We start from the raw sequence: 14,509 nt of genomic DNA on the forward strand, positions 1-14,509 counted from the left end.
GCAGCAGAACAAGGGTAGGTGGGCACAAACTGAAACACGGGAAGTTCCATCTGGACATAAGAAAAATCTTGTTTACTGTGAGCTCTGGAACAGCTGTCCTAAGAGATTCTGGAGCCTTCTGTGGAGATACTCAGAAGTGATCTGGATAACTTCCTGTGCAATCTACTGGGGGGAACCTGCTTTAACAGGGAGGTTGGACTCAATAATCTTCAGAGGTCCCTTCCAACTTCTGAGATTCTGCGATTCTATAGCTGACTTCCCAGTTACATCAAGAATCTGTCCCTGATGAACTAATTCTAGAAAAAAACCTATGCTCAGAGCATCTGCCAGCTTCACAGTACAGCACCTTTAGAAGTCAGCCCTGAAGTCACTCGGTTTGCATGCTACAGTCTCTGTGCACCAGAGCTGAATTTTTACTTAGGCTTTCCTTCACCTCCTCACCCACACTGTCCCTATTACACTGGTGGGGAACTGTGTGGTTTTAGCTTAAAGCAGCAGAATGTTTGCTGCGCCCCTGACCCAGTGTGACCATTAAGGAGGTATCTGACCTGGTGCCCCTTGATTTCAGTCAAGCTGGCTGAAATCAAGTAGGCTAAAAAGCAGATGTTGCACTTGTGTGGAATATTTCATTGCTTAATTTCGACATAAACATTTAATTTTAATATGTAAGTCTTTTCCTGGCGAGAGAAGTGTTCAATGATGTATTTAAATTAAATGCTGTTCCTTTTGGTTGAAATTAAGTCCATTTTGAGAGCTTTGCCCTTAATTTGTTGCTTTTTTTTTCCTCAGCTTTATGATTTAAAAACAATACAGTTAGGTTAATACTGTAATGTTCTTCTAGATGGGCAGCAGATCTGGGAAATGGAGGCAACAGTGGATAAAGATAAGAGCCAGCCTGTAAGTATGCAAAACATTGGATGTCCTCTCCTTGAGCTTCTCAGACAGCACTTGTATTCAGGGGTAGTTTCCAAAGAGTGTCTCAACAGAAAGAGCTGCTATCTGACTGCTGTGAGGCACAAATGTCAAATGCTTCAGTAGTAGATGTGCTGCAGAAAGAAACTATTCATTTAGCAGTAACCCACAGCAAATTGAATAACTGCTAGATTTTGTGTTCTTGCAGAAGACACTATTGTATCAGCACAGTTTTGAAAGAGTCCTCGGCAGGATGCTGGCTGTCCTGACTTCCTTTTGCCTGTGTGGAAGTCTTGGGTGCACTGTACTGTGCAGGACAGGATTTGCACTGCAGTATTTAAAATTAACATTGGTCTTTCAAGGGAATGAGTCTCATTGTTCACTTTGCTACTGGGACTGTACTGTAGTAGCTCAGCACTTTTAGCAGCTGGCACTTGCATTGCCATGGGCCATGCCTGCCCTTGTGGAAGAGAATGGGGCACTCACTGTTAATTTCCGTGGAATCAAGATCTGGCTGTAAGTAAGAAGCCTATAGAATAACCAAGTTTATTCTAACACAAAGAGGGAAATCTACAATACTTAATTGTTTATCAAGCACCCATTCTGTGTCTTTTATTTGTAGCTGAGAACTCTGTCCGCAAATTGAGGACAACATCAAGTACCAGAGAGGATACAGTGCATACCAACCGATTTCCTAATACCTAAAGTCTTCCTGTTTTTCGCCATCTGCTCTTTTTTCCTTTCTTCCTCACGTAATCTTCTTGATAGGGATGAATTGGAAGGTTTCTCTTCCTTGATCCCTGGGCATGGAATGGGGGGATGCACGCCACAATCTGCTGCTGGCCTCAGTTACTAATTCTACACCATCCCCTTTCGCAGAGCATGCTCTTCGTAGAAATACCGGAGTACCGGAACAAGCACATCCGCACTCCTGTGAAGGTGAATTTCTATGTCATCAATGGTAAAAGAAAAAGAAGCCAACCCCAGCATTTTACCTATCACCCAGGTAATTCTCAAGGGCAGTGCAAGTTGTTGCCTCGTTCTCACGAGCAAGATTTTATTTTCCACTATGTTGCTTCCCCAGTGTATGAGGGTCTAAATTTTACTAATTTCATTCAGCTAATTGCAAATAAGTGCTCAACAACTGTTTGGTTTGAAGGATGCATGTGATTTCAGATTGAGAATTTCCCATAATCTTAAGGGGGCAGCTACGTAGGCCACGGACTGATTCTGCCTCATTCACTTGATGGGAGTTTGCCAACAACTTCAGTGGGAGCAGACTCAGTTTGTGACATGATTTGACCCTGTGAAAACAATGAGCATTGCCTGCCCCAGCTGACGTGTACAACAGTAAGATAACATCGGATCTGGGAAAATTAAACAGGGCTTGGTAAGGAGGAAGAAGAGTAATATATAGTCTTCAGAATGGAGTTGTTGAGAAAAATATGAGTGTTTTTGTGATGTTTCAACTCTTGGGAATTGGTGAGCAATCTCACAATAAACGCAACAGGATTACTAATGAGATTCCCAGAATTTCTTAGCTTTGGCTGGGAGAAAAACGTTGTGAGAAAATCAGAGTATTGTGCTTGTGGAAACCAAAAAGCATAAAATAACAGTACCAGATTTTTTCAAGCTTCAAAATGATGTCTTAATTTGACTGGTTTCTAAGAGCAAGCAAACATTCATCCTGGTTTTATTTTAATCTGCTCCAACTTATCAGTTGTTGATTCTCTCCTTAGATGTATGAACTGTGTAGGATATCACTGACACAAAGGTTTAATGCAGTGCTAAATTGTTCTCCTATTGAATAATATTGAAAAGTACAATTTAAACACAACCTCTGAAACAGGCTGCTTCAGAGTAGAGAAGCTTACACTTCCCAAGGAAATAACACTGCTGCTTGACCTTTATATGGTTTCCATTGTATGATATTTCTATAGTAAGCTTTGGGAAGGGTTTAAACCAAAAAAAAAAAAAAAAAAAAAAAAAAGCCTTAGAAATGTCAGAATTTATCTGTAGAAGACCAGAAGACCATCATTTATTCATACCAAGACTCAGGCCACTTTTCCCAAGTGGTGGTCTTTCTACTGAGGATGTTACTTGTAGCAAAAGACCTGAAAGACAGCCCTGAAGCAGTTCAGCACTGCCTTTGGTCACTGGCTAAATGTTTGGTAGAAAAGTGAAGCACTGCTATGTGTCACAGAATGACTGTTCATTCGCTCTTCTTTTCAGATGCAAATATTACATGGAACACCTATCTATGGTGTTTCTTATTTTGCTTATGTTCCAGAATGGCTCTTAAATGAATTAATATGTGACTTAAAATATTGTATTTTTCAATTTTCAGAAATTTCTGGTTCAATAATTGATTAAAGACTTTCTGGAACATCTTAGTACAAAATGCTTTCAAGTGAGAGCCTCCCACAATTGCATATATATGTTTTGTTAAACTTAATGCCTGTGCGATATGAGCTTGAACGTGTAAACGGTTTAAATCTCTTTTTACTTCAAGGAAAACTTCTCTGTTTCTCATCAGCTTGTTACGAATAACATCCTTTGCATGCTTTATTGTAGTACCATCAATCAAAACAGAGCCCATTGATGACTATGATCCAGCCCTAATCTGCAATACAGTACACAGTGGTCTGGGAACAGTAACACAGCCGTACTATTCACAGCACACAATGGTCACCGAATCCCCTTCCTGTCTTGTGGCCACTATGGCTCCCTGCCAGCAGTTGCGCTCGAGCCTTTCTTCTCCTGATTCTCGATACCATCAGCAGAATCCAGCTGCAGTAGTATACCAAAGAAGCAAGAGCCTTAGCCCAAGCCAGCTGGGCTACCAACAGTCCGGTTTGATGGCTGCACCGGTTGCTATTTCAGATGCCCACAGGTCAGTGCTAGTGCATGCTGGTTCCCCAGGCCAAACTTCAGCAGTGCTCCACCACTCTCCAGGCAACCAGCAATCTTCTCCAGTGATTCACTACTCTCCAACCAACCAGCAGCTGAGGTGTGGAAGTCACCAGGAATTTCAGCACATTATGTGCTGTGAAAATTTTACGTCCAGTGTTGCAAGACCAAGCCAGCCCCAAGTCAGTCAAGCACAAAGATTAAGTCCCAGTTCATATCCTACTGTGATCCAGCAGCAGACAGCTTCAGGCCAGCGGGCAGCAAAAAATGGACAACCAGTCAGCGACCAGAAAGAAGTATTACCAGCTGGAGTCACTATTAAGCAGGAGCAGAATTTGGACCAGGCGTACCTGGATGACGGTAAGCACCACTCTTCTCTTGTACGGGTCTGATGGTTGGAGGGAGGGGGGAAGTTCACGGCTTGTAAATCCCACCTGTTCCTTGGCACAGCGATGACGAGGCCTTCTTCTGATGAGTGTGTGTATTTGCTGTTTGCTCATACGTTTTTTGTCTTTTATCCCTGCGTTTTTGGTAGATGGCAATGTGCTGTGGCTGCTGTGCAGAACGCAGCGTTCAGCAGAAACCCTCTGTCTTGCTTCGTGACATGGAGCGAGTTGTGAGGTTTCAAGCTGTTGCCATTTTGTTTCCATTTGCCAAGCATTACTTTGGAAAATGGAGAAATTGAAACAAAATGCACTTTTAAATTATTTTTTATTATTCATATCAGGGCAAAGTCCACTCTGTAAAATGCTTTTGTACATTTTGTACCAAAAAAACCCCATTGAACAGTCTATCAAGGCCTGTAATGAATAGGGTTGTGCTGCAGGCAAAACTATTGCAGATGTTCTAGATGAACAGTAGGACATTGATAAGTAAAACAATGCTGTTTCTTTGTTGTGAGCTTTGCAGATTTAGCCTTTAGGAATGAATATAAGTTAGAGTAAAGCTTTCTTTGAACATATCCTGCTTTTTCTTAGGTAGGCAGATACTGGCAAACTGCTTGGTTGGTTCTTTTATTAAAATAGTAGGACTGTTCCTTGCAAGAGGAAATCAATGCAAAGTTAATACTAGCTGCTGGCTGCTGCAATTATGAAGGCCATTAAAAAAACTTACACTGATTATACTGGAGCAGAGTGAGATTGCTTGATGTATTGCTGCTAATATAGAGTGTTCCTACAAAGTAAAGACTTCATTTTTGCATGTATTCATTGCTCTTATCCTCACAGTCTAGGTAACTGCATGCATGATTTGAGATTTCTCCTTCAGTATCCCACTAGAGTTGTAAAATTGTGCGCATGAAGGAATTTTTTTCCCAGGTTGAGGGACTGAGTGCTCTGTGGTTGTGGCACACACAGTTCTGCTGCTTTTGTGGACAGGGTAGAACGTGTATTATTTACTCCACTGATCTCTGTTTGAAATGTGACTGATATGGTTTTGGTGCTGTGACAGTAAAATCTGTAGAGGTTTTACCAATCTCTTTGTCTGAAAAGAAGTGTCAAGTTGGGCTGTAATAGTGAATATGATTTAGGAAATTTGCTAGACCTGCATGAAAACAGCTAAGAAAATCCACTTCCCGTTCAGAGAATGGGGCAAAGCAAGATGATCTTTCTGATGATAAAAATGAATGCTGTGTTGTAAGGCATTTTTAATATGAGTAGCTGAGGGGCTCTTCCAGGTTTCTATATAGAAATACTTGGCATAAACCTTGTAAGAGAAACAGAAAGAAGGAAAGATGAAATTAAAGCTAGCAAACTTTAGTTGAGCCCAAGTCCACTTAAATGAACTCCCAAAACAGACCGCATTAATTTCAATGGATTTTGAATCAGGCCAGAAACACGTAAATACAGCACAGCTCACAAGGGATGCGCTTGACCTCTGTTCCAAGAGGAGCCATTAGGCAGAATAGCAGCGAGTTAGAAATGAAATTCCAGGCTTCTGTGTGAGAGTTAGAGATTAACATATCAATTCTTCTGCACAAATCAAGCAAGGTGACTTCAGTGAGTTTACATCAGTTAGAAGTGTGACTTGGAAAACTTTAGGATTTACTTTAGGACTTTGCAAAACATTTGATTCTGAAACGTTCAGGACTTGAATTGAAAAGCCACTTTGTTTGCTGCTGGGGAAAAGTGACTCAGAACTTAACAAAAGCCATATTTTTCCTAGCTAGAAAGTTTATTTTTGTGCTTTATAGTATTAAAAGAAACCAAACCCAAAGGATTATGGAGGCTTTGCCCTCAAATCCCTTTTATCCAGAAAACTCTTCTGAGATAAAGTGAGCCATTAGTCTTGCAATCTTTCACAGGCAGATACTGAGGTGATGGCTCCCCAGCCTGGCCTGGCACGAGCGCACTGCCCTGTCGCTGATGTTCAGATGTTAGGCAATGACTGTTCTGGTGTCTCTCGCTTCCCTTCTGTCCTCTTCCCTTCCCCCATCTTCCTCCTCCCTCCTCTTTGTTCTTCTTTCTCCATATTTCTGCTGACAGTCCAGCTTTCGACTCTTCCTGCATCTCTGACCCCTTCTTCTCACCTCTTGTCCTCTGTCTTCATGGCTAACACACAGCCTTAATGTTCTGGACTTTGCTTCTATTCTGAGCTCTGCCGTGAACTTGTGTGCCTTGGGACAAGCCCTGCTCCATCACTTCTCACTCCTGAAGCTGCCGCCTCTCAGAGGGAGTACAGAGTCCCAGTGTTTGAGCCTTCCTGGATGTGACCAGGGAAGAACATCTCAGAGATAACACAATTACTTTAACACAATTATTTTACATATATATATGTATATACAGACACACACAGCTTTCTGATGAACTAGTGTAAAGAAGAATCCCCAGAGGAAGGGACTGTAGGTGGAAAATGAGCAGCAAAATCTTTGCCTCACAGATTCATTCCTCTTGTAAATAGGTTGGGAGTGAAGATAAGTGGTCAGGAAAACCTTCAGGGGACATCAGGTAATGCTGGCAAGAAGCGATTTGTTCCAAATGCAGGTGAAGACCATAGAAAGATCAAGTTTAAGCCAAGGCTTCAATTTTGTAAAGCTCGTCACCAAAACCAACCGCTGCAGAACAGGTTGTAAAAAACGGATTATTTGTGACACCATCCAGAACGTATTGGTGCTGACTTGCACACAAGGGCAGATCGAGAGCAGGAGTGGCTGCGGCCTGGGGCACTGGCTGTGCTCCTGCTGCAGAACCAGGGGTTTCCTGCACAGCCCTGGGAAGCTGCTCAGCTGCCTGCCACAGCTCCCATCTGCCACACAGATACTGCGATGGTGTGAGAAGAGCAGGAGGAGGGTGAACGTATCACAGGCAAAGCATTCAGATGCCACGTGGTCTGAAAGTGTCCTGTAGAGGTTCAGTGTAAATGTGGTGTTAGGTCTTTCCATATACAAATAAATGGATAAAACAACAAAAAGCTGTTGTTTTATCAAGCTGCCTGCCCCAGATTTAGTCCTTCTTTTAGCTTTAGCTGTCACACTGTGTGCTTTTTGCTTTACAAAGAAAAGTGGTTGTCATTATTCAGATGGTAACTATCTAACCACATCTGATGCTCAGAGCTGTCTGCTTGATATAGCATCGTTAAGTGATTTTTGGTGCACCAGTAATCTTTAATGGGGAGAAGCGAGGCAGATGCTTGTGTAGTGCAATCAGACTGATGATTGGCAGAGGTGTTTCATAGTGAACTCATGTATTCCAGAGAAAATTTCACATGCAAAAGAAAGTTCTTAGAATGTGTGCAATGGCACGCCTGTAATTCACCGGCACTTTCCCCTGTGATATGAGCAACGCGTTCGTCCCCACCACAGTAACCACTGCCCTTACTTGGGAGTGTGCAAGACCTCTACATTTTCTTTTTGTGTTCTGTGATTCAACTACTAGAAAATCCAGGGTCTGAAATCAAATGCAATTCTTTCCTCCATGGACAGGAGGATTTTTCCCTGAGCAGCTTTTCTCTCTCTTCACAAAAGGTGGTTGGAGGTGCTTTAGTTTGATTTATAGTTGTCTTCATTGTGTGTCTGCACTCGAGAAATGCACAGAGAAAAAGAGTGATCCAAGGCAGGGAGGGAAATGTCCCTGTTTCCCTATGCTTTAGACAGGAGTGAATTTGCATGTTACAAATGAGCTGCGGTTTAGTGAGGGCAGCAATTTGCATCATAAAAAGCCATGTTCTGTTTTTAATTAGAACTACTTTTCATAGAAGGTGTGGTCATTTCTGCTCAGACAGGGTTTTACCAAATGTGAAGCGTTTTGCTCAAACACACCAGCAGAGCTGTGTATTCACCAGACTCGTTCCTGATGCTCTGACTGACTTTATTACAGATTTTCTGTTCTCTGCTGGGACCTTACACCACTCGCAGGGGACACTGCATGCTTCGTTTTTGGATTGCTGCTGTTGTGTGTTTGTGTCACGCTAGGATTGAAGTCTTGCTGTCACATGCCAGAGTCCTGCTTTGCTGGGTGTGATATGAAAAAAGAACAAAAAGGTGGAAGGAGAAAGATTGCCATATCAAGAGGCAGGTCTCCTGTGTTGTGTCACTGTTTGAAAATTCAGCCCCTTTTCAAGACCGCTCCTCTCCCAGTAGACTTTCTGAGTGACTGTCCTGCTGCCTAAAAACATGCAAAGGAAAACTAAGTGAGAAAAAGAAAAACCCATACATCTAAAATCAGCAGTGGAGGAAGGAAGAAAATGAATCGAGTGATTAAAACCATAGTTCCACTGGCACCTCTTTGTTCTCAAGCTCAGTAATCTGTAATTGGTGCAGTAAATGCCCACAGGCAAGTTGTGTTACAAAGCGTTTCCTGTTCAAAAGAACATGCAGGCTCCATTAGGAGACCACGGGCACAGCTGCCAAGAACTGACAGTCAGGATGGGTGTGTGGACGCTCTCTCGGTGCCTTGATGGGCAGAGTCCCACCAGGAACTGATGACCAAGGCAGTAAACCCTGGTCCACACGATTTGCTGCTGTTTGAAGACTTTAACCAGTGGGCAGTTATCAGCAGAAAGCCCCTAGTTTTCAGAAGGCATCAAGCAATTCTCAGCGATAGTTTTGAAATGCTGGCAGAGTCATTTGAAAAAAAGAACTTGTTCATTCATTTAGGAATTGAGAGCTTCTAAACCACAATAAAGTCCTTTCCCAGACTTGCTGTCCATTTGCTCCACGCTCGTGGCATTCCTTAGATGGTCTGAATCACAGACAGCAGACAGCTCTTATAAAGACCATAGACACCCATCTGTTGGAAGACATCTGCCAAAATAGGCTACATCCACTTTCAGTTTAAAGGGATAACAACAGTAACATTTTTCAGTCCAGTGACATTATTCGTTCAGTGCAGAGGAACGGTAACAAGCTGAAATAATTCCACTGCAGAAAGCAGCAGGCAAGGCTTCTCCCCTGCTCTTACAGATGGATGGAGCACGGAGCTGCTGAGAGATTTGCCCAAGGTGATGCAGAATGCCACTGGTGAAACAGCAGCTGGCCTGAGGGATCCAGGCTGCCAGGACCCCGAGCCATGTCCTGTATGCAGGCACAGGGGTAGCAGTGAGACAGTGAAGGCACAGCTCCCATGTGCCAACAGGAGGAATGGCAGAGCTGCTCTCTCCTTTTTGTCTTTGCAGCAAACTCACTATTTTTTGACTGTTTTTGTCTAAGTATACGATCCATTTTATAGAACTGAATGATTGACTGCTGGCAGGGATACATTGCCCGTCTCTGAGAACAGGTGTGGCTGTTAGAAACACCCTCGTTTCTTAGTGCACGGCACTAAAAAGTGCAGAGAAAGAGCAAAGCTGTCGTAAAGCAAGTGCAGGGTGTAAGAAAAATGAGTCAGGGGTCTTCCTGTCAGCTAGGGGTGACACTGAGTGTTATGCACAGAGTCTTTCAGTTCAGTCAACATCATAACTGTTTTGACAACATTTTGTTGAAATGGAGGCTGTTGGAAATGAGAAATGTGAAGATAGGAAATGGCTTATAACAAAAATGTGCAAAGCCGGAAAGGGGGTTAACTCCTAGAGTTACCACTTTGCATTGAGCTGGAGGAGTGCTTTCTGGAAACCTTTCACAAGGCTTGTCTTAGGCAGCTCACCACATAACTCTGCTGGTCGAGGTGGCTGATTTTTGTTCTTTTGCTAACACAGCTATTTTGGTGAGAGCCCTTGTACAGGCACAGCTCTGTTGGTGTAAAACCGCTGCAATCAGCACGTCTGGTGCCAAGGTGGGAAGCACCACCAGCTGCTTTGCGGAAGGGTTCTGTACCAGCATGGCTGAGGCTGCACAGGAAGGGCTTCACCAGCAGCACCAGTGCCTCTCAGCTGCCTGGACTTGTAGCTGCAGCCCGTGTCATAGAATGGATTCTCACATGGGCAATAATTGCACGAGCTCAGCTTTGTACGCTTACCACCTCAAAATGAATCCTGATGCCATTACTTCCTGCATAGCTGACGCGATGTGCTGGATTCATTTATTATGTTGTTGTTATGTTATGTGTTGTTGGGGGGAACTGTTCCCCCTGGGAGCTACACCAGCAGCTAGCCATGCTGCTGGTGTATTTGGTCCTCATGGTGTATTTGGTTATCTCCCCTCTAAGATCAATTCTTTGTAGTTGGTGTAAGTGTAACCGGTGATCTGCATTGTGTCCACATGGCAGCTCAAAGGTTTTGCTAATTCTTGTAATTTCATTGTGAGTCTTGGAATATTGATAGTGATTTAAAGTCCCTATGCAGGCAGCTGCAGCAAACTATGAGGTTTTTTTCTCTTAGTGATCTTTTCAAGTTTGATCCAAGAAAAGCAACAAAACATTAAAACTATGATCGTGTCTCAGTCTTCCAGAATCCGGGCGGCAAAAAGGATGCAGCAGGGATTGACTGCCCATTTTTAAAACCAATCTCATGGTTATTAGGTGAATGACTCACGAGCCTTCAGCACCTGTGTTTGGTGTTGATGCTTTTCACAGTTTCATTTGTTACAAATGTTGTTAGTGTTAAGAATGCAAGAAAGTGAGAAAAGAGTAGAGATGTTTTCTCCCCTGGAATCCCAGTATAATGGGAGGATTGCCATCGGATTGCCATCCTGCTGTGCGGGTCAGGGTGCAGGCAGCTCGGGCAGTTTTCAAACTGCGCTTCCAAAATATTGCGGGCAGCTGTAAGGAGCCCCATTGCATTGGAAGGCTGGGACAGTATCTGAACATTTACTCTAGCTGGTGTGAAGTAAGATGCCTGGAGAAAGTAACCATCTTGAAGATACACAGCCTGTTTGTGGTGCAAAGTGAAAGGCAGTTGCAAAGCCTTCTGCTGTAGAAGAACAGCATGTTTCACACCAGCAGCACTGTTGCAGCTGAGGGCAGTTGCTGGCAGGCAGCACAGCAGTTGCTGGGACACCTGTGGCCCTGTAGCTTTTTGTCTCTCACAAGAATGAGGCCCTTCGGTGAATAATTTAAAATTCATTTTTCTGCCACTAGCTTTTCATACTTTATTTCTTAAAAAATGCCATTATTTATAAACCCCTAGCAATTTAAAATAAAAAGGGCAAACTATCTGAATTTCCTGTCAAAGGCAATGTTCTTATACCAACTCTGAGCAGCAGGAGCTGCTTTTCTGCCCAGCAGAAGCTGGTATGGCCTTGCAGCACCCAGTCACTTTGTAATGCTAGTTACTCACCAGTTTCCCAGAGACTTGTATGCTCTAGCTTGGATGCAGTGTGCTGTTTGAGGAAGTGTAAGAGCAGACTGGACAAATGCACAAGACAGCCCTGCATTGGCTATGGGAGGCACTGAGTGACCCAATAGGTCGTTCCTACTTCTGCGATTTGAAAAACAAGCAGCACATCTGTAGTCACGCCATCAGGGACGTCAGAGATTGGGGAAAGAAAGCAAATGCTCGAAGACTGTAATGTTCTCTTCCCAGCATGCTAGCTTCTAATGTGAGTGTTCAGCCAGCTGCTAACTGTCACAGTCCCTCATTTTGTAATATAACTTTTTCTGTGTTTGCCGAGAAGAAGCCAGAAAAAGGTAAAAGCCAGCCTAAAATGTGTAAACAATGCAGTTGTGTCTGAATCATCTCTCCAAGTCCCCGTGCTTCAATTTTGCAAGCACAGAAGTCTGGGCGTATATCCAGCTGTGAATTTCACAGATGGATCCTCTCTCTAAAGGGGTCTGTGCAAAAACCTAAATCCAGTTATTCCCAGCTTTGGAAACTGTCCCATTCTTCAGTATAGGTGCTTGTCTACTACAGATTCTGCAGTGTACTTGGCAGTTAAGACTCTGACCTCTCTATATTCACATGACTAATGGTCTGATAACATTGACTTTGAAAACAAACTTGGACCTGAATTAGATTTAAGCAGTGGATTATGTTAGATATAAAGGAGTTAAATCTTCAGCTACTATAACCTAGAGCAAAAGCAATGAGGATCAAAGGACTTCGGGGGTGCTGCCCATGTGACTCAGCAGAGCAGCACTAATTCACTAAGTGAGAAACTGGTCTAATACTCTCCATCTCCCTGCAGGTTCTCTTAATCCACACAGTTCCCATTTTAATCAAGACACGTCTTTTTGTGGTTTTTTAATTTGGAAACTGTTTGCACTCCAAAACGGAATAAAATCTGCCCTCAGCTGAACAAACACCATTTATTTAGAGTGAAATTGTCATTGAACTAGATTTAGTGAGAAGAATATTATTGGCTTCTGCCCATGGACACTGGAGTGATAGGTTTGCATCTGAGGGAGAATTTCCCACGTGGATAACTGGCAGGTGTGACAGGGGAGAACAGGGCACAGCATCCCATCCTGCACTCTGGGCACGCTTTGGCTCCTGGCAGGGAGGCATCGGCAGATCTGGTGTGCACCAGGTTGCACCACATGGCAGGGAGATCTCGCAGCTGACACTGTATGGCTTCATCCTTTTTCAGGGCTTCTGTGTTGACTTGCTCTTCCTTCGTGCGAGGATGCTGAGCCTTTGTTTTTAACATGCAGAGGATAATTTGGAGCAGCGCAAAAGCACTAAATTAGAGGAGTGTGAGCTTGCAATCATTCCCTCTGATTATCTGTGCCAGGGGAGCCAAGTCAGAGATTCCCAAAGGGTGGTGTGGTTTGGTGCAGTTTCTTAATGATGAATGACTTCATCATTCATGAATGAATCAAGTCAAACGTAGGACAAATAGTGAGACACATGAATGACTCTTATGACATTTGCAGTGTCTCAATCGGTGCTGATTTATTTAGGTGGTTTCTAAGTTTCTTAGGAAAGAGTGAGAATGACTAAATGAGGGGGGAGCCACTTCAAAAGAAGGGGAGTCAATGGTGAAAGTATTGTGACAGTTAAACCCCCCTGGGTTCAGTAGCTGTCATTATGAGCAATGCAGCATTGGAGATGTTGTCAGAGCCCAGCTCCAGGAGGCTCAGTAGCCCCAGGGCCAGAGGAGGCAAAGTGATGCACCCGGCACTGCTCTCCTGCCTGGCCAGATCCCTCCTGCTGCCTGGGGGATGCTCACAGCCCCCTGGGGTTTCCCATTCCTATGTGGAGGGAGCGGGCTCTGAAGGTGTCCATGGAGGTGCTGGTGCTGAGCAGTTCCTGCCCTCGGATGTTGTGTGCAGAGCTGCAGTCACACGAGTCACAGCTCTGCCCCATCACCCCAGAGTAAGGCTTGGCATTTCTGTAGGTAACGGTCACTGTCTAGCTGTCCTGTTGGCTTAGGTGTGTCCCTCACTTCAAGCCCTTGGATATGGTGTAACTGTGTATTTGTACAAATTGATATTTGCTAAAGGCTGGAAATTGTCTGAAAACGTGGGCACTGGGCAGGTCCACAGAGCAGACTGGCATGGCTTGAATCAGAGGAGCAGGGCAAGTCAGAGAAGACTTCTGAGATTTATAGTTTTTAATTACATTATGTCTTGTGTGTCTTTTTTCTTTAAAATTGCATTAGTTTTTCCTTATCTGGTTTCTTCGTTACACGTATGCATTGGCTTTGAGTGGAGTGCTGTCTTCCTTCTTGGAAGGAGTACCAAGGTCCTGTCAGCCAGCAGACAAGCCAAGGGGGCTGTTAGTGAGGAGGATTGGCGTGGAGGAGGAGTAGCTTTTAGTGCTCCTCTGACCAATTCTGTCATGCAGAACAGCATCTCTGCTCTTCAGAAACCACCATCGAGGGCAAGTGGCTGTGCACAAGGCTGGAAGAAACCTCTTCTGCATGCAACATTCTCAATAGGCAGCATCCCCCAGCAGTGCAAACCAAGTAGCCATTAATCCCAGTTAGACTGTAATATTTACAAGCCTTTTGTCAGGTTGTGGTCAATAGGAAGACATTCAGTTCCTCCCATGCATGCAATGAGAGGTGTGTGCAGCCGATGGCTGGGCTCTTGCAGGAGCCTCCTGCTGCCACACACAGCCACACTGCACCCAGGTGGCTCTGGGCTGAGGAATGGGAGCGGCAGCCAAGGGCTGTGTGTGCCCCAGCCTCGCTGCAGAGGTCGCTCTGCTCGTTGTGTGTCCTCACCAGAACCTCTCGAGGATGTCTCTGTTCAGGACGCACGCTGATGCACAGTGATCCAGGGACTCCCTGGCTGTGGCACACAGGCAAAAATGCTTTGGCAGACAAAGAAATGAGAAAATTAACTTTCTTGTCTTCAGAAAGCATCCAGCCATCATGCCTGGATGGATGGAATTTGTTTTGATAGCAAAACAAGTTCTATGGAAACCATTGTGA

General features: G+C 44.1%; 1 protein-coding gene across 6 annotated transcripts in view; it reads left to right on the plus strand.

Moving 5' to 3' along the window:
* The window catches only part of NFATC2 (nuclear factor of activated T cells 2), an 88,574-nt gene that overhangs the window by 54,759 nt on the left and 19,306 nt on the right, over nt 1-14,509 (plus strand). For all 6 annotated transcript variants that reach the window (XM_031616030.2, XM_090152248.1, XM_031616020.2 and 3 more), the window contains exons 7-9: nt 842-897; nt 1,792-1,918; nt 3,487-4,182. In XM_031616030.2, the coding sequence (XP_031471890.1) occupies nt 842-897; nt 1,792-1,918; nt 3,487-4,182 (879 nt within the window). The remainder of the gene's footprint in view (nt 1-841; nt 898-1,791; nt 1,919-3,486; nt 4,183-14,509) is intronic.

This window comes from Phasianus colchicus, chromosome 17 (genome assembly GCF_987193195.1).
Source record: "Phasianus colchicus chromosome 17, bPhaCol1.hap1.1, whole genome shotgun sequence".
In the NCBI taxonomy this organism is placed as follows: domain Eukaryota; kingdom Metazoa; phylum Chordata; class Aves; order Galliformes; family Phasianidae; genus Phasianus; species Phasianus colchicus.